This window comes from Scleropages formosus, chromosome 25, assembly GCF_900964775.1.
Source record: "Scleropages formosus chromosome 25, fSclFor1.1, whole genome shotgun sequence".
Taxonomy (NCBI): Eukaryota; Metazoa; Chordata; class Actinopteri; order Osteoglossiformes; family Osteoglossidae; genus Scleropages; species Scleropages formosus.
Window position 1 is genome coordinate 11,595,251 of NC_041830.1, and position 23,339 is coordinate 11,618,589.

The 23,339-nt window shown below is 46.0% G+C and overlaps 1 protein-coding gene across 1 annotated transcript in view; it reads left to right on the forward strand.

The window, feature by feature from the left end:
• The first annotated feature begins 6,587 nt into the window (after positions 1-6,587).
• Positions 6,588-23,339, forward strand: part of LOC108921473 (Down syndrome cell adhesion molecule homolog) — an 82,505-nt gene continuing 65,753 nt past the window's right edge. Inside the window, exon 1 of the mRNA XM_029249460.1 lies at positions 6,588-7,333. Coding sequence (XP_029105293.1) covers positions 7,291-7,333 — 43 coding nt within the window. The 5' untranslated portion in view covers positions 6,588-7,290. The remainder of the gene's footprint in view (positions 7,334-23,339) is intronic.

The window sequence follows — 23,339 nt, forward strand, 5'->3', positions numbered from 1 at the left end:
TGTTTACAAACACAGCTATTTCAGCACCGCACCTACAGAGGACAGCGCCGTGTTGGGCTTTTATCCCTCACGTCTACTTCCTTTTAACTCGTGCGCCGCTGTTCACCTCCAGATTTAAATATAACTACCGATCCGCTTTGCGGTGAAAGATGGTATATTATTAAAATAAGGAATTAATGCATATGTAAAAGTTTAAGCACAAGATGTCTGAGCTGTGAGGAACACTGAGAGCAGATACAACCTCTTCAGTCATGTACTGCGGTATAAAGATCGCAAAGCATCCAACATATTGACCTCCTTCTGTAGAGTCCGGCTGGAGTTCACTATCCCACCAGCACACAGACATTTTTTCCGAGACCTGGGAACCGTGACAAACGCTGGTAGCATTTCTGGAGGAAAACACATGTCACCTGGCAGGGAGTTTCGACAGCCGCTTGGCAGCCTTGTTCTGCGAACCTCATCAATATCCTTGATCAGCATAATGCTGCCTCTTTCTCCAGGAAGAAGTCCCCAAGGCTTTGCTGTAGGAACACTGGTACAATTAGAAAAAGAAAAGATGCTGGTTTTTAACTGATGGGCTCAAGATTTTCATATTTAAAATAATGTCCAACACTATATTTTTACTTCTTTGCAATTAACACCAATGTTCATGCCTTGCTGTAGAAGCAGTTCAGGCCTTACTGTATATTCCACTCAAACTTACTTCCAACTTCTGAGGGATTCCCAAGCACTACCAGGCCAGACCAAAGATTTATTTTGTCCAACGTGTCCCAGGTTTGCCCGGGTGTCTGCTCCTAGTGGGAAGTGCCTGGTATACCTCCTGTAGGAGGTCCCTAGGGGTATTCTAACTCAGTGCACAAAACCACCTTAACTGACTCTTCTTGACCTAAAGTACAGAGAGATCAGATCTCTGACCCAGATCTCTGAATTCTGCATACTGTCAAAGTAGGAGCACTGCCTCATCTCCACTACTTGTACCTGCGATCATGTTCTTTCTGTCAATCCCTAGAGCTTTTGATGACTTGAGAGGATAGGGATATAAACTGAATGGTAAGTTGCAAGCTTTTCCAAGGATTCGGCTCCTCCTTCACCACTGCAGATCAAAACGGAGCTTGGGGTACTGCAGCTGCTGCTCCAAACCATTGGTATATCTTGCAGTGATGAAGGACCCTGAGGTGCTTAAGCTCTTCCATCTATGGCACGTGCACCTCTCACCTGGAGTGTCCTCACACTCAGTCACAAATCAATCTAGTGCGTGGTGAAGATCACTTTATGATGAGGCTAATATCACCACAACATCAGGAAGAAGAAGTGATGACACCTCGGTATTCCCAACCTTGATACCCTCCGAACTCCGACTGTGTGTTGATGTCCTGTCCACGAAAACCACAACCAGAAGAGGAGGCATGGCACTCCCTTGGAGAAATCCACTACCTACACTGAATGGCTTTGACTTACTTACTGCCAAAAATCCAGACAACGCTTGTTCTGCAGAAAAGGGAAAGCATGACATGCAGCAGAGGTCCTGGCACTGTAACATCATAGGTCTTCTCCAGGATGACAAAGCTCATATAGACTGGATTTGCAAAGTCCCATGACCCCTGCAATGTTATTGTAAAAGTGAATAGTTAATCCATGGCGTACAGCTGGAATGAAACTGTTCTCAGTCTGATGCTTGACAATCATCTGAAGTCTCCTTTCCACCACCCAGATACAGACTTTCTGGGGAACTCTGGGAGATGTGATCCCTTGATAGCTAGACCATGCTTTTGTGTCCCCCTTTTTAAAAAATTTGCCAGTCTCAAGGTAACTGTTCTGCACTCCATACGATATTGAAGAGACATTATTATATCGAAGAAACCCCAACAACATCAAGCACTTTAACCATTTCTGATCAAATCACATCAACCCCTGCAGCTCAGTCACTGAGGAGTTGTCTCACTGCCAAAGTAACCTTGACCCAAGATGTGGACCCTCATTCTTCAGAAGCTTGTGACACTCCCTCTTGGACAGGTACCACTTACTGGGTTCAGTACCTCCTAAAAGAGCTCTTTCCACCTGCTGAAGATATCCCCAGTTGAGGTCAGTACAGCCCTACTCTTGTTGAGTATTTTTCAAAGACATCCAAAAGTCACTCTCCATAGACTCACCAAACTCTTCCCTCAGACAAATTTTGTGCTTCTGCGACTACCGTGGCTGCTTAATTTTTCGGTTCTTTTCTGCCAATTCTACAGTAAGGTAGGTCTCTTTCAGTAGACTGAAGGCTTCTTTTACTATTGGTGTTCGACAGTGCGGTTCTTGCTTTACTGTCATGAGTGCTACCAACCACCTTCCAATCACAGCTCCTTGCAGCTCCTCCTCCATAAAAGCTGTCTTGAAGAGGATCCATTCAGACCCCTTGACCTCACTCCCTTTGGAATGAAGGTGAAACTTTTGTGGACATAGGAGTTACACTTCTCTTGATCTGGGGCCATTTCGAGATGCTAACAGAACATCCTTACTTTTTGCTTCTACCGTCAGATTGTGTATTAGTCCCTGCAGCCACTGGATGCAGCTCCACCACAGCTGACAAGTCAACACCCATCTTCACCTGAACGTCCACAACATATGACATCAGGTAAGATGACACAACTACAGTGCTGATCTTTGAACTTGTGTCACATACTGTCGCTCTCAGGATCCCCAGTATGTCAAGCCCCTTGTCATGTTTGTGATCTTGGGAGGGGTTCAATTCACTTACAACCTATAGGCAGGTGGCAGAGTAACGGTTACAGCTGCCACCTTGCATGCCCCAGGTCAAGGTCTCACCTTCTGCTGCTGTACCCTTGATCAAAGTACTTACCATGAACTGATACACTAAAAATGATTGTGCTGTATAAAAGTGTAAACCTGCTTTGGAGAAAAACTTGTGTCAGTTATATGAATAAACTACACATATAAGGCTTTTGCTGCCAAATTCTTTCACTGGAACCCCTAATAACTAAAGGAAACATCACTATGGTGTCACCAATAAAGAACCTATTGAATAAATGATTAAAATCAAATCGAACGGTTTCGGTGTCTGATTTTCAGCCCAGGGTTTGGACACGAAATGGTGCCAGGATCGCGTATTACGCGAGGAGACGCGCGTGCCTTAACGTGCGAGCACCCTCCGGCGCGCACGGCGTGACGCGTGCCTGCGCGCTCTCGGCCGTGTCCGGCGCGTGTTTTCCACCATAACGACTTAAACAGCGGTTCCCATCATCTGCAGCTGTGCGCTAAGTTTGTTCTTTTTTCTTTGCATTTTTTGAACACATGTTCTTAAAATGAGTTAATAATAGTCTAACAGATGATTCCTCTACCCCGGGGATGGACGCAAAGGGCGAGATTTAGGAGGAGCAAAGGTCTCCTCTTTGTGTTAAAAACCGTATTTATTTTCTTTCATTGCAGAAGGAGCGCGAGGAACTGGTGCGGGTCGCGCACGCGCACCTGGCCACTGGGTAGTTAGAACGACCCCCCAGGGGCGTCATGAGCTGTGGGCCAAATCCGCCTCTTTCCTGAAAAGGGCGTGTCCGCCCCCCCCCCCCCTGCCGCGGACACGAGCATCTCCTCTTCGGGAGGGAAGAGACAGAGCCGCGCGCGCGCGCACACTTACACGCACTTAACACACATACACACGCACATACAGACAATAGATGTCTTGGTAGTCCAAACCGAGTATTTGTTTCGCTCGTGCTCGGTGTCCTCACTGTTTTTTTTTTTCTTTTTTGCCGATTATGATTCTCCAATTGTGTAGTGTTTAATCGTTGTCTTTTCCGAATATCCTGTGTGTTCATTAAGTGTCATCTGGGGCCGCGAGGACGTGACGATCACACACACACACACACACACACACACTCACAGTGGGATGGAGCGTCACTGAACCGAACAGGGTTGTCCTGGCACAGCAGCCCTGGTTCAGAGGTGAAGGACACACGAAACACTGCAGCAAACCGCCGGTGATTATGGAAATATCAATTTTTGTTATGGTAAATAAGTGTGAATGCGTGTAAACGGCCCGTTTGCGCAGCATGGGAAACACTTCAGGGCGTGAGATATTCGCATAAATTAACAGTTAAATTTGCTTTTGGTATATAACTACACAGGAGAGATTTTTACATATATGATAATATGATATGCGCTCTTAAAATCAGATTTAAAAAAAAAATCTCCCTCAAAGGGCCGTAGTGTGCAACCCGTCCTCCTGGAGGGGACGCTTCATCATGCACCTTATCACGGATTCAGCTTCGTCTTTTTTTGGGCGAGTGGCTGCGAGCGGCGCGCGGGGACAGGTCTCGTGCCGGGAGGGAGCGTGCGGGTCGCGTGCGGGCGCGCGACAGACGACCGCGCGGGGGGCTTCTGCAGACAAAGCGCGCGCCTCGCCGGACGGTACCGGAGGAGCAACAAAGAGCATCGCTGATCGTGCATCTGTAATAATAATAATAATAATAATAATAATTAGATAATCATCATCATTAGCGTTAGAAGGTACTGATTTTCAGTAAATTGTCTATTTACATGACCAAAATCTTTTCAGTCTCCAACTGGCTACAGTCTAGAGTAAAAAAAATAAAATGTCACCAGAAATTAATTTAAAGTCTGTTTGCCTGAACACCAAAGAAAGCGCTAATTGTATTTAATACACAGTAATTAAAATGTTAGGGTAATGTGACTTTTACAAGGAAAAGATGAGAATGAAGATGTAAAATGACTGGGTGGTGTACAGCTCTATTCATTAGTCAGTGGCAAAAACAAAACACAAATACATGATAATCATTGTTAACAAAATAAAATAGGCGTACACAAATAAATCCCTCATTACTTCAGCTTTAAGTCCGTCGTTTAACCTTTAATTTACAAAATTCTTTTTTACTCAGTGGCTGGCAGTGACCATTAAGCTGTTTACAAACAAACAAATAGAGCATTGATAAAAATCCCTGTATACAGTGATCTGCACTCATCCACTTCTATACATTTAATAAAACCTATTATTTAAAATTGCGTCTGTATTTCTGTTTTATTTGGGGAAAAAAAATGAATAGAACATTGAATTAAATATTCCTCTATTTTCTTAATATCGAAATATGATAATTGCTTATTGCATTTGCGTAAGGGACTCGGCCCGGGTCCGAGGGGCCTGTGCTCGCGAGCATCTAATAAATGTTGCCTCACTTGTCTTTTTTTTTTTTTGTCATGTTAATGTTTTCTAAACGTGACTAAGCGCCCTCCCTCCCCGTCCTCGCGCACGTATGACCTTGGGAGAGACGTCACCGAGACCAGGAGGGGAGAAGCCACTGAAGCCCCGAGGTGGCCCTCGCACATCACACAAAACACACACATCACACTCACATCACACTCCACTCCTCTTCCCAGCGCAGAGCTGTTGTTTGTCAGGGTATTTTACACAGGGATCGGTGCTTCACGACTCTGATAATACATCAAAAAGTGTGTGTTACGCTGAAACGACACAGTGTAGCGGGATATTCCATTGTCTTCTGTCACTGCTGTCATGTATGGGAGTAATTTCCTTTGGGATTAATAAAGTTTCTATCTATCTATCTATCTATCTATCTATCTATCTATCTATCTATCTATCTATCTGTCTATCTATCTATCCATAACAGAAAACGTGTACTGCTGTTATGGCGTCTGCCGTTAAACGTCCTTATTAATTGGTATTTAAAAAGCATACATTTACCTCAGATATCAAAACGATGTTAATCCATTTCAAACGATTTGAGTGTGAAAAATGATTAATACAGCAACACCGTGTGAAGTTCAGTTTTTATTTTTTGAAAGCGCTGTATATTTGAGAGGTTCTGTTTTTTTTTAAATTTAATTATGTTTGATATTAAATGTGTAGTGTCACAGTGATGTCGCGTGCTCTCTCCGTGGGAAGGGAATCCTGTTTGGCGGTTTCTGCACTGAGTCTGACGCAGTGTTCAAAAAGACAGCACTAAAAAACACAGCACTGTACTAAGGCAATTTTTTAATGCAAATATAAAAACACCAATGTTTTTTTTTTTAACTTTCGATTGCAAGTTAAAACTCGTCCTTCTGCGCCTCCGGCGACGTCGGAAGTGTGTAAAAGTGTTTTATACCGATATGGTCAGCAATGAGTGACGTACAGTGTGTGCGGAACAAGGGGTAGCGGGTGTCTTATGGCGGAGACCCTCTACTTTCCGAGCTGGAATAAGAAATTCCCAACCAGCTGCAAATACTCATTTACACACGTGTTGTAATTATGGTGATTTTTGTGGCTCTTTCCCCGGCTCCTAAGCGGCGCCTCGTTGCCGTAGTGTCACCTGTGTTTGCGCGCAGGTAAACCACGTGACTCGCGCCTCTGCGGGTCGTTATTAGGCGATAACGGCGCGTGTCCCTGCGCCTCCGACCATAGCTGCTCCTCGGTGCGAGCCGTTCGGCGAGCCGGGCGAGGTGGGCCTGCGGGACTGAGCCGAGCGGAGCCGAGCGGAGCCGCGCGCGTCCCCGGCGCGCCCCTCTGCACCTTTAAGGCAGCGCGGCGCGGGGAGAGGAGCGGCTGCGGAGGAGGAGGAGGAGGAGGAGGAGGATAAGCGGGAGGAGGAGGAGAGGGGCCATTCGGCGGCGCAGAGCGCGCGGACCGGCCTCATTAGGACCCCTGAGCCAAGATGCGCCTGCTCGTCGCGCGCTGGAGCCAGAGAGGTGCGCGCGACGCCCCACATCAGGGATGCAACTGTCCCACCTTCTGCTCCACACCATGCAGGATGGACTCTTTTTCTTTTTGACTTGACCCTCTTCTTTTCCGGGAACAACACTGCCCATTTCATATTTTCATAGTTTTTCACCCCCTCCTCCCCCGCACCAGTTTTCCGCTGCTGTTTTGACCCGTTTTAAATGGAGTTTTCCTCCGCAGTTTTCCTCGCGCACTGAGTCCACCTGGGCACGCGGTCGATCTCCGCTCTGACTCGCAGATTCACCTGGACTGCGACTCCAGGAGGAGAAACCCGCGATGTAACGCGAGGAGCGCGGGGGATCCGCAGAAGACAGGCGCGCGCACCCGGCGATCCCGCGAGGAAGCAACTGCGCACGAGCTCTGCTGCGGAGAGCAGCGCGGAGAGAGGACCGAGGAAAGAGAGCGCCGGGCTCGCGCACCAGCCATGTCCCCTCGCGACCGACACTGAAGAAAGAGCGAGAAGCGGCCGAGGAGGAGGAGGAGGCGGCGGAGGAGGAGGAGGATAAGCGCGCAGGCAGAAGAACAGCACGCATAGCGCGGGGGATTGAACGGAGCGGGGCATGAGGATATTGGCCATCACCTTTCTGCAGTGCGTCCTGAATGGTGAGTCCCAGAAGGTGATGGGTTCGAGGCGAGGGGTGCGAGAGGTGCGCGCCGTGGGGAGAAATTAGCGGGCAGGTAACGGTGAGGTCTGCGGCGCACCGTGGCCGTGGGCAGGAGCCCTGAAATGCGCCCTGGCTGCTTCAGTTCGTGCGCACCGACAGGTACAGGCAGTGGTACCCTGCCTGCGCACAGCTGTGCACCTGCCCTCGTTATACATTATCATAATCATCATCATCATCATTTTTATATTAATTTAAACTGTAACTTCCTGCACTCAATACATTTCATATTATGTATTTGCTCTTCTGTTGTTTTACCGATGGGAAAATATAAATCTTTTTAATTAGTCGATACAAAATTCCACATCATCATGTCTTTTTCAGAACAACTTCGAAATATTTTATTTCCTACTGAACAAAAATGTTCAAAACACGAACATTTGCTAAATGTACGGACGAGCGTGTTTATTTTTGGTGTTGTGACCCGGTTTACTGCGCTGCACATTTATAAATGAAAGCAACCAGCCTGTTTTTGTTTTTTCCACAATTCACTAAGTTAATTGCATTTATGTATAAAACCTTTTGTTGTGAAACAGAATTATGTTACCACAAATGAATTGACGCACGAAATAAAAAGGAGAATTAATTTTTAGTTTTCAAAACGTAGGTTTAATAAGTGCACACGTAATGTACATGCAGACTGAAAGGTATATCATATGTTTATAATTTATCATATATAAAGAGATTAAAAAATTGACCACAAGGTTTAGTTTTACAAATAAACGTTCATTTAAATTATACTAAAAAAATGGAAACATAACTGATAATTACATGAACCAAAAAACACATGCATTAAACAAGTTAGATATATAAATTGGAAGCCTTGTAAATTATAGAAAAAAGTATTTAATTTAAGTGGTTGTTCTCTTTTAGGGGTGTTTAACTGACTGTCTCACATGGAGAGCAGTTAAAATAGCCTGTGAGCTTGTGCTTGTTTTTGACTGATCACACAGGCTGCGCAGCTGAAAGGACTTATTTGGGAAAAAAGAAATGGCAATTCAGACAAGCCCTTATCACCCGGCTGCAGATGTGCACCGAGAAACGGGTTTATCCTCCCTTTTGTCTGTGTGACGCAAAGTCGATTGACCTCTAATTCCTAAAAGACAAGGCCAGATAAAATGCATATGTGTTCGTAGGTGTGAAATGACAGGGAGGCCATTGGGAAAGGGGGTTAAAGCGGAAAGGGTGTGTTTGCGAGGGGAGTGAGATGGGGTGAGGTGGGAGGGAGTGAGAGAAAAAGAAGAGCGACATTTCTCAGCGAAAGACAGGGGAAGGCGAAACAGTAAAAGTTCACAAAATGGGAGGTTGGGGCGGATGTGGGGCAGGCTGACGGCAATACACCACAGTGTGAGCTAGAAAATGTGTGTGGGAATAAGGAAAAAGGGAGCTGGTGGGAAGAGTAGGAAACAGTGGGGGGAAAAGGGTGCTGAAGGGCAGGCACGCAGACGTTGCCTCCGTCCTCTTGCGTTGACCAAAGCACAGTTTCCTCCACCGTACCCTCCATCCGCTCTCCAATCTTTGTGCCCGCTGCCCCGGACCACAGCCATCGTGAGAATTGGCCTGGGAGTGCCTATTGCTGTGCACCTAGCTCATTCCTCCAGTATTTTAAAATATCCTACAGTTTACCATTTCAAACCCAGTTTTTTTTTTTTTTTTTGGTTTTTCACCTTACATTACATACAGTTGAGTCAAGTTGATATGATATCCGCTCACTTTCATTTGAAATACATGTTGATGTAAACGTTTAGCCTCATCTTAAATGTGTTGTTCTTTGACGGGAGTCCTGTTCTGTTTTTTAAACGAAGAAGCCGTGTTTTCACAAATATCTCTCTGGCCGTGGTGGCAGACGTGACTGGTGACGTGGAGTAACACGGCATTTGAAGCAAAGTGGGCCGCAGTGTACTATACTGGTTGTGTGATTGAGGCTACAAGGTGATAAATAAAACTGGATTAGCAAGGTATAAGTCTAGCTTTTAGAGCTGAGCTCCTTGGCTGGACCGTACCGATGCCTCTGCAGTGGAAGGCTTCTTGTCATGTGACGCTGACTGAGCCAGGTCACCCGGAAGTACCACACCGGAGGTTACCGGCTTCCGCTTAATCACACCTGTCCAGATTTCTTAATCAAAAGAAAGCAATGCGGTTAGTAACAATTACAGTGCTTCGATCCGATCATTTCTGCATGTTCATTACCGACGTAATATGTGAGCTGTCCATTTATACACGTTATTTTCCAGGATTTTTTCCCCATCACCTACTTTTCAAGGGGCCAGGAAATAATTTCCCCCATATTGGCAAGTTGTGCTCTTAATTTAAATTCCATCACATAAATGTTAAAATTTTTTTTGTGTACAGCCTTTAATGTCAATGAAATAAAACTGACTAATAATTAAATTCTGCCAAGTTTCATTTATTTCCTTTCATTGCCTTTTTCAGCCAGTCCGTGTCTGTTTACCTCTGTTTAACATTTACCTCATTTATGTTACCACGGCTTTATTTTTGGACACCATGCTGCCATTTAATTAGTGCATTTACTTTAATAATGAAATAATACATTAAACGACAAAGTTCCAAATGTAATCCTGGGTGCTTGGAATAGCAAAGCATTCGATCATCTCAATGAAGATATCTGCGGTTTCTCATTATTGTGTCTTTTTTTAAAAGCCAAACTGTCTGTGGAAAAAATGGCCCACACAGAGCTAAAGTTGCCGTTTGTGGGAATGATTCGTCGTGATGTCAGGCTTCTAGTTGTGGCACAGATCGACGTCCCCATTGCCTCCCTGCCGCTTTCCCTGCGCTGTCATTGCGCGTCGAATGAGCAAACACTGCCTGTGTGTGTTTCTCTTCCTTTTCCCAACACGCGTGCTAACAGGTTCGCGATCCAGGGAAAAGTGTTGACGGCAAAGAGACGGCGGTAAGGACACTCGCGTTCTGGAGCGCTCCCGATGCTGGCGATTAAAACACAAAAGTAATTGCAGGAGCGCGTTAATCACAGGGGAGATAGACTGGAAAACAGGCTTAATGTTGTTTTGCAGAGATGCCCAGGGGGCGAATCTGATACAAGCTCAATTGGACACTAATAAGGCCTGCAAATATAGAGCATAACTCGTTACTCTGTAGTCAGTATGATAGCAAAACTGAGGAGAATTATGGGGCTGGGGGTGGAGGGGGGCTGGGCTGGAAACCAGTTCGGTCCCGCAGTGAATCTGGAGCATCGTGCTTTAAGGATGTAGTTACTGCTGCTCAAGAAAGCCTACAATGTGGCACCGTGTCAGATTCAGTGGCTATTGGATGGTGCTCTGGCTTTGGTGCATTACCTTCCTTAACCTCGTGATTAATGAGATTCAACAGATTTGGGTGGCATCCTAGCGGTCATCGTCATCTCTTTAGAATGCCGTTCGGAATAGGAGACGCTCCTGTGTGCGTGAAGAGGAGATTAACCCTGATAAAGTATTCCTGTGGAGTGACGCGAATCCCCGAGGTGCCGAGGGCAGCTTGGGGTGTGGCCTGGCCGCCCCCCACTGCAGTTTCACCAAACGTTTCCTGTGGCTTGAGCGCCCTGGGTCTGTCACACAGACTGTCTTAGATGGGAGAATCTCACTGAAAAACACTTGGTCAGCACACCTTTCCTAGAATGGACCCTCCCCATCCCCACAGAGCTTTTTGTTGGGTCAGAGGCGGTTAAGGCACTGGTGCGGCAGCCCCATGGGCGTGGGTTGCCGTATTCTTCAGTGAGGTGTTTAATGCAGATTGTTTCAGTTAATATGCCACGTAAGCTGCTTTTGATAAACTTGTCTGCTTAGCAGATGGATGCAGATACATAATCTGCTGTAATCTCCACGTGCATATGATGTAATATGTTACGCGAGACACCATTTGCTGCAGGTTTGCGTTTGGGTATGAGACAAAACCTCAGCCGGTGTTTGGCTTCCGTAGTTCCGCGTGCCATTTTGTCACCGTATTCTCCGCAGTGAGAGGCGCTGCCGAGGACACCGGTGAAACTGGGTCTCCGGTTGTTTCCACTCACATCCGTGAGCCCATGAGCCTTCAACTAAGAGGGACATGGAAACAAAAGGACGTCACACATAATCAATGAACATAATCCATGAATCAAAGTGATCAACTGAAGCAATATGTGAAAACGGCAGCCTCTATTTACCACGGAAAAAATTAAGATGCAAAGCCCTTGTGGGAATAGAAGAAAAATAGCTATGACATTTCCAACACGGTAAATTCATTATTATTTTATTATCATTATTTTTGGTATAATTCTGTATATGATTTTTTTTTGTTTGTTTTATTGTTACTATACTCCTTTTAAATTATTTTATTTTATTTCTTTCATTTATTTATTTATTTGGCCGATTTTATAATGGGCCTCTGTCCCCCATGAATGGTACCTTGGTATGTCACGTACATTACTTTTGTGCATTACGTTTTCCGTGGTTTTTGACTTCTAAATACATGGTGAACGAATTTTGACATTTTTCTGTAGTGAAATTCTGCTTGCATATGGACACGCATCCTGAGTGCTCGTACACGGTGGCGCTACTTCCGTTCTCGGCTAATTGGGAGGGAAACGCGGGGGAGCCTGACAAGTTTCGATGAGTGTAAAACATAATTACAGCTCGGCTCGGGCCTGCGACTTGCTCTTGCTGAGTAAGTGTAGTAGAGCCACACGAAGCGTGCGCTAATGGCTATAACATGGAAACATTAACTGTACCCAGAAACGCTTATGCAGATGAAGGCGGTTAACCAGCCGTTCAGAGAGGGTGGGTAAGGGAGTTGGGGGGGTGGGGGTGGAGGTTAAGAAACGTCCTGAATTTCAGAAATGTAATATGAGTTCTAAATATCAGGAGATTATTTATTAGTTTAAAAGCCTGGCATCCCAGTGAGATGGAACATGCTTCTTGATTTATCAGATTTTTACTTTGTTTTAATTGTATAAGATGTAGAATAAATCGTAGGTATAAATGATAGTTCTACAGAAACATCAGCTATCAAAATTTTTATTGCTTTTTCGGTGCTCTTATAATTACTGATGTAAAAGATAAAAACTCAGTCAAATATGTTTGCAGTTTTCAAAAGCTGGGCAATGTTTTTTTTTTACATTATCTGTAATGAAAGATGATGTTAGAAGTGAGAAAAAAGGAATTCTTGTGATCGCTCCTTGTGATATGGAACTGAGGGAAGGAGCATTTAGGCATCAAACACTCGTCTTATTCAGGCGGATCGACGGGTGGCATTTCAGAATGAACCTCGTCTTTGACAGCAAAGCGCTCCGTTGTCCGTCACGTGATGTAGATGTGTATGTGGAAGCCCCCGGCTCCATGATGACCCGTCCCCCCTCTTCGCGGTCCTGGTCGTGGAGGTCTTCGTCTTACCCCTCCTGTCGTATAGATGCACCCGCTTCAGTTCCCTCTCCTCTCTGTTGTTGTCGTCAGCAGCGGACAGCTGACGGGGACCGTCAGTTACAGAGACGATGACACGCTGACGAGCGGATTGGCCGAACGGAGGTGCCACGCCCGGGTGACGAGACGCGGCGGAGCCGCGGCCCAATCGCTTTTCGGGACTATTTTCGGCACAGCCCCAGAGATTTAACACCCGGGAAGGGGGTGCTGATTCTTAAGGCGAGCCTTTTGTTGGGGCTGAGATTCAGGCAGAGGGGAGGGGAGCGGTGCAGGCCCCTTTGCATGCTGGGAAGGTTTCTGGAGGACTCAGGGTTACCTGTAAGACGGTTAGTTGCAACGGGAGGGGTTCATGTGGGTGTGGATGGTCCGACCCATCGAAAGCAGGAGGTCGCCCAGTACTGCACTCTATAGTTCAAGCAGGAGTTCCAGCTGTGCTATTTAGGGGTGCAAGATGAGGCGCACCATGAGCTTGTTGGGTATCGTGGGATGTGAGCTCGCTTCGTATTGAATGGGATATAGATACGAACTGGGATATTTAATTTGTGATGGAGTAAACCTGTGCCTTACTAAGATGCATATATTGCAGGGTTGCTGGAGAATATGGTGAAGGACATTCTGAGTGTTTCTTTATCTCAGATTCCTTTTAAATGTAAAGACTCCACCACCCAATCTTCACCTCGAAAGCGCAGGTTTTATTTCCAGGATGCTGTCCACCCCCTGCGTTCACAGCACTAACATTTCGCCTCTGGCCCATCTTAAAATGCATTATTTGCATTGTGCTGAACCCCCACCCCCCGCCCAACTCCCTCCCCATCTCGGTTACTATGGCAGCGGACTACAGTCCGGTGCAGTCCAGGTGCCGTCCTCAGGACGACAGAGGTAAACATTTACATGGCAGGTCACGCGTGTCCGGAGCCGAGGATCCTGAGCTCTCTTGGCTCTGTGAAACAGCAGCTCGTTGGACACCACCAAGGACCCAAGGGTCTTTATTACTCAAATGTGGGTTTTATGGATGTTAAAACAACAGCTACTGCAGACAAAAGGGCATCGCAGTCTATTGTGAACTAGGAGACATATAACAGACAGATGTTCCTTGAATCATCCGCTCATTATTGCACATATACAGTCTTATTCATCGGCGCTTGTCTTAGCTATGGACATTATAAAAGAAACGACTAACAAGACTCTTCAGAAGCACCACAGAGGAATTCTGGAAATATTTAATTTTATAAATATAAATACATATTTTCAAAATCCTGCCTCTTATTTTCTAAAGGCAAAGGAAAGGTATTAAGTGTTTCCTAACGCTCCTGTGTTCACGATGCTGATGCTGCAGCTGTAAATTACATCTGTTTTATGACATTTTTAATTTGCCCTTGCTATATTTACACACACACACACACACACACACACACACACACACGCACACAGGTGGGATATCATGTGAAGGTTTTTGACTTTTCTCATCCTAAACAAACACCCTATGTGAATAAAGATGACCCCACGCATTAATTTACACTGTATTACACAATGTGTGTAGTATAATATGGTATATTTTTACAATATAATGATATAGTATTAGTAAATGGATATAGTATAGTATAAATATAACATAATTCTGTAATTACTCTTGTTCATCAGCAGACTGTACTTTTTTGGCATGCTACCAGACAGTTAAATTTGATCCATTTTTGCATGATTTCTGTTCTCTGAAGATTGTATTTTGGTATCAGTTTTGCCACCCTGAAACCGAGAGCAAGACAACTTGACTGAATGAGACTAATCAACTTTAGCTAGGATGAATATTTTATGTCGTTGGTGTGGCAGAATCCATTTAAGTGGCACTACTGAAAACTACAGATTAATATTTAAAAATCTGTAATATTCCCCTGAGTATACCAGTGGTTTTTTTAGATGTAAATGTCTCATTTAAGTGTTAGTTGCCTGCGGTCTATTATGTTTCGGTTTCGTTCTCTATCAGCTCGTCCCCAGAAGTGATTATGCAAATTGCTGTTTGATCAGATGATTAAATTATAATTCGATTAATCCCAAGTACTAAATGCTCTGAATACATTTGCGTCTGCTTGGCTGCCCGGCCTTCTGTATAGAAGGGGCTGCGACGTATGAGAAGGCGAAGCCCCAAAACAGGAGCAGGAGACACTTCAGGGCCCCGAGGGACGAGAAGAAAAGGGGCCCTGATTGAAAAACATAAAGTAGACTGCTGCGTCCGTAAGTGGGAAATAAAGCGGGTGTAACGAGGGCGGTTAAATGCGATTTGAGGACGGAAGCAAGAAGCAGACGCTGCAGATTTAAACCCCATCTGATTAGCGGCGGCTAAGGAGATGAGGGATACAAACTGGCAGGTTCTTAATGGGAGGTAGCATGTCGTCAAGTCAGATGGGTGACAGTCGAACCCGTGCAAATCCAGGTCATCTGATCTACGGAGGCTGCTGATATTTCAGTTGTGTTTCTGAACTGAATATCTGCACAGCTCTGGCAGCTTACTGGTTAAGGATGTGGATCCGAAGGTTGTAGGTTTGAGCCTCACTACTGCAGGGGGACCCCTAAACAAAGTGCTTACTCTAAATTTCATTTCATTTCATTCAAACCCTTTCGTCTACAGAAAGGTCAATTACTGTAAGTCTCAATAGATAAATATTTGAGCTGATACAAATTTATCAGCTCCAAAGAGTTAAGTCACAGCCGGATGTATAAACACAGAACATATTTATAATCTGTATTTTTCACAAATCTGCAGCCCAACGTATCCAGTGTTATGATACAGTGTGAATGAAAGACCCAGGTAAGTCGTCGTGAGTGGGGTAAATGGTGGTGACAATTGCAGAGGCCCATGCTTGGAGTAATTAATTGTAGTAACCAAGTAGTAGTTAATTTATTTTAATTAAAGGTGGGAGGGCAGAGCAATATTTTTGTAAGAGGGGCAGAATTCCTAGCTGCTCTTCTGCCCCCAGGTCACCTGCACAGAGTTTTTACATCCAATTACAAACCCTTTTAGAACACCGTAAATTAACATGAACTTCTAAAACAGGTGTTATGCCTCAGATATAAACAGTCGTAATTATAATCATTAAAATACGTCATTAGAATAAAATCCATTTGAGTCGCTGACATAAAAACGCTCACATGTCATCCGGTTTGCTGTGATGCAGCTTAGGAAGTGCAAAGCTCATGCGTTTTCACGGGTGGTGCATGAACAAGTGCTCTAAAAGCTATAAAGGGGAATCTTATTATTGTTATTTGTACTGCTGTTATTTTAATATTGTTGAAATTCAGCATAAAATGCAAGCAGCCATTGAAGTGGAACAAAGACGCACGCCATGTATCCTCTTCCTTACGTGGGCCTTGTTTAATGCATGGCTTTACCGTGAAAACCGAGCTTTACTCCAGGCCGACTTGGCACCAGTAGCAGCAGCGCGTTCATTTTTTATCATCCTGCTGCCACGGAGATGCTCTCTCTGTCTCCGCACAAATGAGATTTGGGTAGTTCTATGCCCGTGTGACCAGAATCTCAAGTTTGCGCCTTATATGATCCTCCCCCTCCTGGGTCCTGGTCCATGGTTCACGGTTGTTTGCTTTTCTCTGATGTGGTTTGGACAAAAGATGTCCGAGTGTTTGCGGACGCGAAGATGGAGGAGACTTTTCAGCTTGGAGGTCTTAGCGGCAGTCTTGGATTTAGCGGTGTTGTGGTGGCGTGTTCTCGTGCTGATTGGCGTGTGTGTCGTCTGCGCGTATCTTATAGTACACTTTACATCACAAGTTCTGCTCTCTTATTTACTGATGGAGGGGGTGTTAGAAGGGTGGCTGGGGTTAAGGTTAAGGTCAGAGTTAGGGTTACACTTAGGGTTAGGAATAGGGTTAGGGTTAGAATTGGGAATTGGCCTAGGATTACGGTTAGAGATAGTGTCAGGGTTAGGGATAGTGTTAGGGTTAAGGTTAGGGATAGTGTTATGGTTTGTGTTAGGGTTAGGGTTAGGGTTAGGAATAGGGTTAGGGATAGTGTTAGTCACAGTTAGGGTTAGGGATTGTGTTAGGGTTAGGAATAAGGTTAGGGATAGTGTTAGGGTCGCAGTTAGGGTTAGGGTTAAATAGTGTTTGCTGTCTCTTAGTTGTCCATTAGTCAAGGTCATTTTAACTGGTTAATCTCAAACTACCCATAAATTTATCTGATTAAAATCAAACTAACCACCATTACTACAGAAAGAAAATGGATATCTGAGCTTGATATCAGCAAGAAAACCTGAATGGTTTCCAACAGTCCAATTGTACACGAACGCAAACAGTTCGGTCCTGAACAGTGAATGTGTCACAGTAAAACACAGGCAATCTGTGTCAAGGCCTGGCATATTTTACACTGTCTGATGCATATAATGTATGGCTTTGTCTCTGTTCAAACTGTCTGTTACCCATGGTTATCCGTTGGCTGAAACCACCTCCGAACGGAATACAGACCTCACTGCAACTTCCAAGACTTCCAGGATATTCAGCTCTTAGAGATGTATTTTTATCATGTTATGTGCATTGGTTGCTCTTAATTTAGCAAAAAATCTTGAAAAAGCACAGAAGGAGCCAGATTTGGGGGGGGGGGGGGGGGGTCCAGCAATGGATCAAACTGTAGGTAAACTGCATTCATTTTACAGTGTCTAAAGGTCGCTGCTAATTTAACCCGTCAATCTGATGGCCGCCGTTCGCTTTGGCCTTTAGAGGAAGAAAGCCGACCGCTGACAGGGAGTTCCGTGCGAACCCGGCTTCCTCCTCAAGCTGGCTTAATTAAGCGCTTAATGGCGGAGAAAAAAGCACGGTGTGTTTTTTCCTTTCTTTGGTAACCTTTGAGAAACGGGCGCTTCGCGTAGCCGCGGGGAAGCGGCTGAGTGGCCGCCGCTGCCGGGTCCCCCCTGTTTACACTCAGCTTTGCGACCGCTTATTCTGATCTGACTAATGGCACCGTTCTTCCGCAGTGACCTCTACTCCACGCGGACCTTTCTAATTTTACCCCGGGCTACGGTGGCGAGAGCTATTCCCGCTCGCCTGTTAAACCCATCAGTTAATTCATTGGTTGATTGGGAGTTGGGGGGTTGGGGTTGGGGTTGGGGTTGGGGGGACATGGGAACGGTCTTCGAGCCGCCTTGGAGTTTTTGTAACGGGACAGTGCATTCTGGGAGGCACGCGCTGACATTTTTTTCTTGCTCGAAACTCAAAGGGGCAGATCGATGAAGGGAAGCAGACGGCGCGGCAATCGTCTGAAAACGCCAAACTTAACGGCTGTAGTCACGCGCAAGTAGCCCGTGCGCTCGGCCCAGTGGTTGCATTCCTCCTCACTGAACGCTTATGTTATTTTGCCCAGCTACTCGAAAAACTATGTTAGCCCGAAGCTCACGGTCGCTTAAATTTTAATAGTTTAAAAACAGGGTGTGTTTCACATGAGCTGTTGATACTGTTTCTGCTACTTACACTACTACTAATAATAATAATGAGCTATGTCTTTGTGCGTGTATGTATTATGGCATTTTTTTGACCGCTGGTTTGTTCCGACCGCAGTAAACATCGCGGGACAGAAGTGATCGGGATCAAAACGTGCCCGGGTGGAAAAAACATAACCGAGTTACGTTGCTTAAAAGGCCCACTAATAAATTTCCCGCGCTTGTAGCGTAGCGGGATGATTCATTCAGCTTATGCGACGGCAGAGGGCACCTTCAGTTCGTTAGCATCGGCTTTGCAAAGTGGCGGCGGAGACGCGCGCACACACACACGCGCACACACACGGACGCTCACGCACGCCGAGCGCTCCGCCGACACATGTCTGCCGATTCCTTGTGATCCCACATCACAAACCTCTCTGACTTTGCTCAGGCGCGTGTCGCCTCTCTTTTCGCGGGACAGGTCTCCGCGCCGCTCGCTTCTTAGACGTAGCGCGTTCCCTTCTGCCCTTAACGGGTGATTAAACGTCAGCCCCCCTACCCTTAATCTCGCCGAGCCGGAGGATCACACCGCACCCGAGTCAGCTGCTTAAGGCGCTGTGCACCTCCGCTCTGCTTCCTTCCGCTAAATATTCATGAGGGCAAATTGGGAGGCAGCCGCTTGGTGAGGGCCGTTGCCGTGGCCGCGGGGCAGGAGCCTGGGATGCTGGCTGACGGCGGGGGGGCGGCGGCGGTGGCGGGGGGCTGCGGAGCGCTGCTTTAATTACCCCCGGGCCCAGGCGCGGGCAGTCGCGGTGTCACGGCGACGACCCACGAGGCCTCCGCTCCGCTCTGACTACACTTCCTCCCTTCCAGCATCTGCTCGGCTGCAGGGCGGCAGGGAGAGCGATGCCGAGGGACAGGGACGTGTACGTGTGCGAATTTATCGTAACGATGCTCCGGTCCGCCGACGCCAAACATGTAAACATTTCTATACGGAGGACTGGGCCGAACATAGCAGGCCAAGTATGATAATTTATATACAGAACTAACAATGCCCATGTGGAACACATGTCAGTGTGTGAAGGTCCTTTGAAGGGAGATGTTGAGATGTTGGCTGGGGCTTTAAACCTAAACGCAGTGCAGACCAACAGTTGCGCTAATGAATAAGCGCTCGCAGCGCTGCTGCCGATGTTCGTTCGGCCAACTGATCAATCGATTGCCCTTAATATCGTCTCCGAAGGCTCGTCACGGGATCTAGGGTTGATTGAGCAGACCTCAGTCTCCACTACGGTGTGAGGGATGTACACGATCCTTTTCCTTTTTGGCGTAATCGCATGTCTGCCACACACAGAATAATAAGTAATTACAGGTATTGTAAGACAACAGTATTTTTTGCTGTTATAGTAAATATAAAGTATTAGATTAGCGTTACTGAAGCATTCCCAGTGTGGTATAATGTTCTCACTAGTAGCTGTCCAATGGTAAAGCATAGATACTATGATATAGTGGCACTACTGTGGTATATACGTAGAAGCTGTCCACCGGTGAAGCACTGACACTATGGTATAGTGACTACTGTGAAATATAGTAGATGTCCACTGGTAAAGCAGTGACAGGAGGGTATAGTGACCTCACTGTGTTGTGCAGTAGCTGTCCACTGGTTTAGTATTGACAGTATAGTATAGTGACACTACCGTGGTATATAGTAGTTGTCCACTGGTAAAGCACTGACACTATGGTATAGTAGCACTACTGTGGTATATAGTAGTTGTACACCAGTAATGCACTGACACTATAGTATAGTAGCACTACTGTGGTATATAGTAGTTGTCCACTGGTAAAGCACTGACACTATGGTATAGTAACCTCAATGTGGAGTATCAGAGAGGGAGAGGAAGAGAGGGAGAGCGAGCGCATTAGTCACATGCTATTAAAATAAGGCTGTTCACAAGAGAGAGACATAACGAAAAGTGACAGAAGAAAACCATGTCGTTGTACAGATGAAAAGAGACAAAATCACACAGCTTGCAGTCTTGGCTGACAGCAAAGAGCCTTATTAATAATAGATGCTGTGAGTACATTATTCAGCAGCACCATTTATGGGGCAACTCCTGGAAAAATTTTGTCAATTAGGCAGCGTCCGCGTGGTCGTCGAGCGGTGCGGCGGTACGAGACGGGGAAGCATTAAAGTCCAACAGTCCGTTCCGCCACAGTGCCGTATGATGTGCCCGGGAGTCCCGCGTAAGGCCAGATTTCCCATAATGCACCAGTCAGGCAGTTGAGGCACCCTGCGGTGTTCAAGATGCATCTTGTTATGTCCAGGTATTTTACTGGCTACTGTGATTAAAGTGCTGTCATGTGTTGTATTTTGGGGAGTGTAATGCAGACCCTTACATATTAATCATTTATCTGGCACTTTTTCCCCAAGCAACTTACAATTTTAAATGATCATTATTATTATTGCAGTTGTATAATAATTTCTGTACCTGAAACTTTCTTCATAGTGCTTTACAATGTGAGGTTTGCACTTACAAGCTACTTACACCGATTTACCCATTTATACAGCAGGCTAATTTTTATTGTATCAGCTGAGAATAAGTGCCTTCATCATCGGTACTACAGCAGGAGGCTGGACTCGAATGTTGGACATTCTCAGCAGCACTAACCATCACGCCACCAGCTGGCACATGATAATGCACCAGAGGGCTTCAATGTAATAGTCCCAGCGGGCCTATAAAGTGTTTAGACCTGACACATTATCTTTTTAATGATGTCATCAATGGAGTTGAAGGTCTTCTACGACCTACAGGAAAACACACCTACAGTATGCATCGCCGGATGGAGCGGATACCTTCCTTGAGAAGTCATTTCGCTCAATGTTCCGTTCTTGAACACGGAGGTAGTTCTTCATACCACGTTCTTTATACCAGAATGACCGGTGAAGGAGAGGGGAAGGACGGAGAGTGAAAGAGATGGAGGCCGGGAAGGAGAGATGGAGATGAGCAGGTGGTTTGCTCGTCCCTCCCTCGTGGCACCTGGAGAACAACGGGCTGCACTCCATTGTTTTGAGCACATTCGCTTCTGCCGTTCCCCCCAATAAAAATCTCAAAAATTTATGCTTTTATATTAGTGCTACCGAAGGCAGCGTGTTGGATGCGGTACCACTGTCCTAAAAGCATCCCTGAATTATTCACCAGTTTGTAAACAGGGGGAGAAGCGTTGGCCTCGTTTCCTGGGCCTCCTATGACCGTCACCTGTCACGGAGCTGATAGGGAGTGACATCTCTGTTTATCTCTACATACGTGTAAAGGTGATGGCGATCCCATCTTCAGAGGTCAAAAGCTTGGGCGAGGAGTCGGAGGATTGGGTTTCGCATGAAGCGGTATGACTTTTCCGGCCCCATAAGGTGTACTTTTGTTGACTCCGAAAGAAAAAATATAGATGTGTAAATGTGGCTCTGTAAATATACAGGATGTCCAAATATGATAACAGCCAGTTTTGTTTGTGAGACCAGAAGATATCGGCTTCTAAACTGTAAAATTCCGACATGGTTTACATGCCACTCCTAAGGCGTAATTCTTGTGCCCAACACCTTGCCTATGATGTCATGACAGGACAAGCCTACCTTTCGTGGAAAACGCTTAGTGTGCTGAGTAATTATAACTGGGGGGTTCGTGCTCAAACGGTGGACGCACATCCACCCCCACCTCTTCTCCTGAGTTAACCACAGTTAATGATTTATACTGTTTTTATCTGTGCTTTTAGTGTATGGTATTTATATCATATGGAGCAAAACAGCTGCGATGCACAGATATGCTTTATTGTTTAACAAGGCTAAAAATATCAAATAACTGAGCGTTTTAATTAATTAAAAGTGGTTGGAGCAGAAACATGCACAACAAGACCCTGGAGGACGTGAACAGCTTTAAAGCATTAGCGATCTCAAACATCTAACATGTCGCTTTGACACAGCCAGCCAGACAGTAACAAGCCAGGATCGGTACGCTGCTCTGGAAGTGTGCTGACCGCGATTAAGCCCTGCTGGAGGAGACTTTGATGCCCCACTTCCTTACAAAGGAAGTATAACAAGGCCGAGTTGTGAACAGTAGTTAGATACCTTTCATATCTGGTGAGGCTACGAATTGGATTTGGTTCATAGCTGGTATGGCTACTAGTTGGGTGTGGTTTGTATCTGGGGTGGTTACTACTTGGGTGTGGTTTCTATCTGGTCTGGCTACTAGTTGGGTGTGGTTTGTATCTGGGGTGGTTACTAGTTGGGTGTGGTTTGTATCTGGTGTGGCTACTAGTTGGGTGTGGTTTGTATCTTGTGTGACTAGAAGTTGAGTGTGGTTCATTGCTGGTGTGGCTAGTTGGTGGGCACGGTGCATTTGTGGGGAACCTAGTGGCTAGGCATGCATAGATGATAGCCATGGTTAGTAGGTGGCTGTTACTGTTGGCTGGATGTTTCTTCTGGAGTCTGTGGGGTGAACAGTATCCACTCTGGAATGAGCAGGCCATTGAATGACCACATATTGCCTGATGCCCCCTTGCTGGAGGCTTGCAATGGGTACGCATGCACCACACACTGTCACAGTGCGCTAAGGAGCCATCGACTGACCGGACAGTGTGTCGGAGAAGTGCGCACGCTGTCCTCTGAGTTGCAGAGGTGTCCAACAGGTGAGGGATAAACTAAATCTAGCTGAAACTGGAAATGCAGAGTATGTCAGTCATCCACTGGTGAAGACACCTTGTCGGGAAGGTTCAAGTTTGCAGACACAAGGTCTCGTGCAGCCGCTGCCATGGCAACCAGATTCACGATCAATGCGCCACGCAGCCAACCAGACCTTGAGGTTAACCCCAACTTCATCCGGGTTACTGGTCCTTTGTGAGCGAGCACAATGCGTAGACGCACGCCTGCGTTAGCCTAACCATCCCTTTTAATTTTTTCCCGTTAAATTATTAACGGCGTCTGGCATCAGAGTGTTTAGTTTAAATGTCAGGAGCGTGTCACTCAGTGTGGTGATTTAATATTCATCCGATGCGGCCGCGATAATCGCTAGTTAGCCTAGCGCCAGCGCACTCAGGGGACGGTGGAGAAGACGCGGTCGGTTTCCGGGCCATC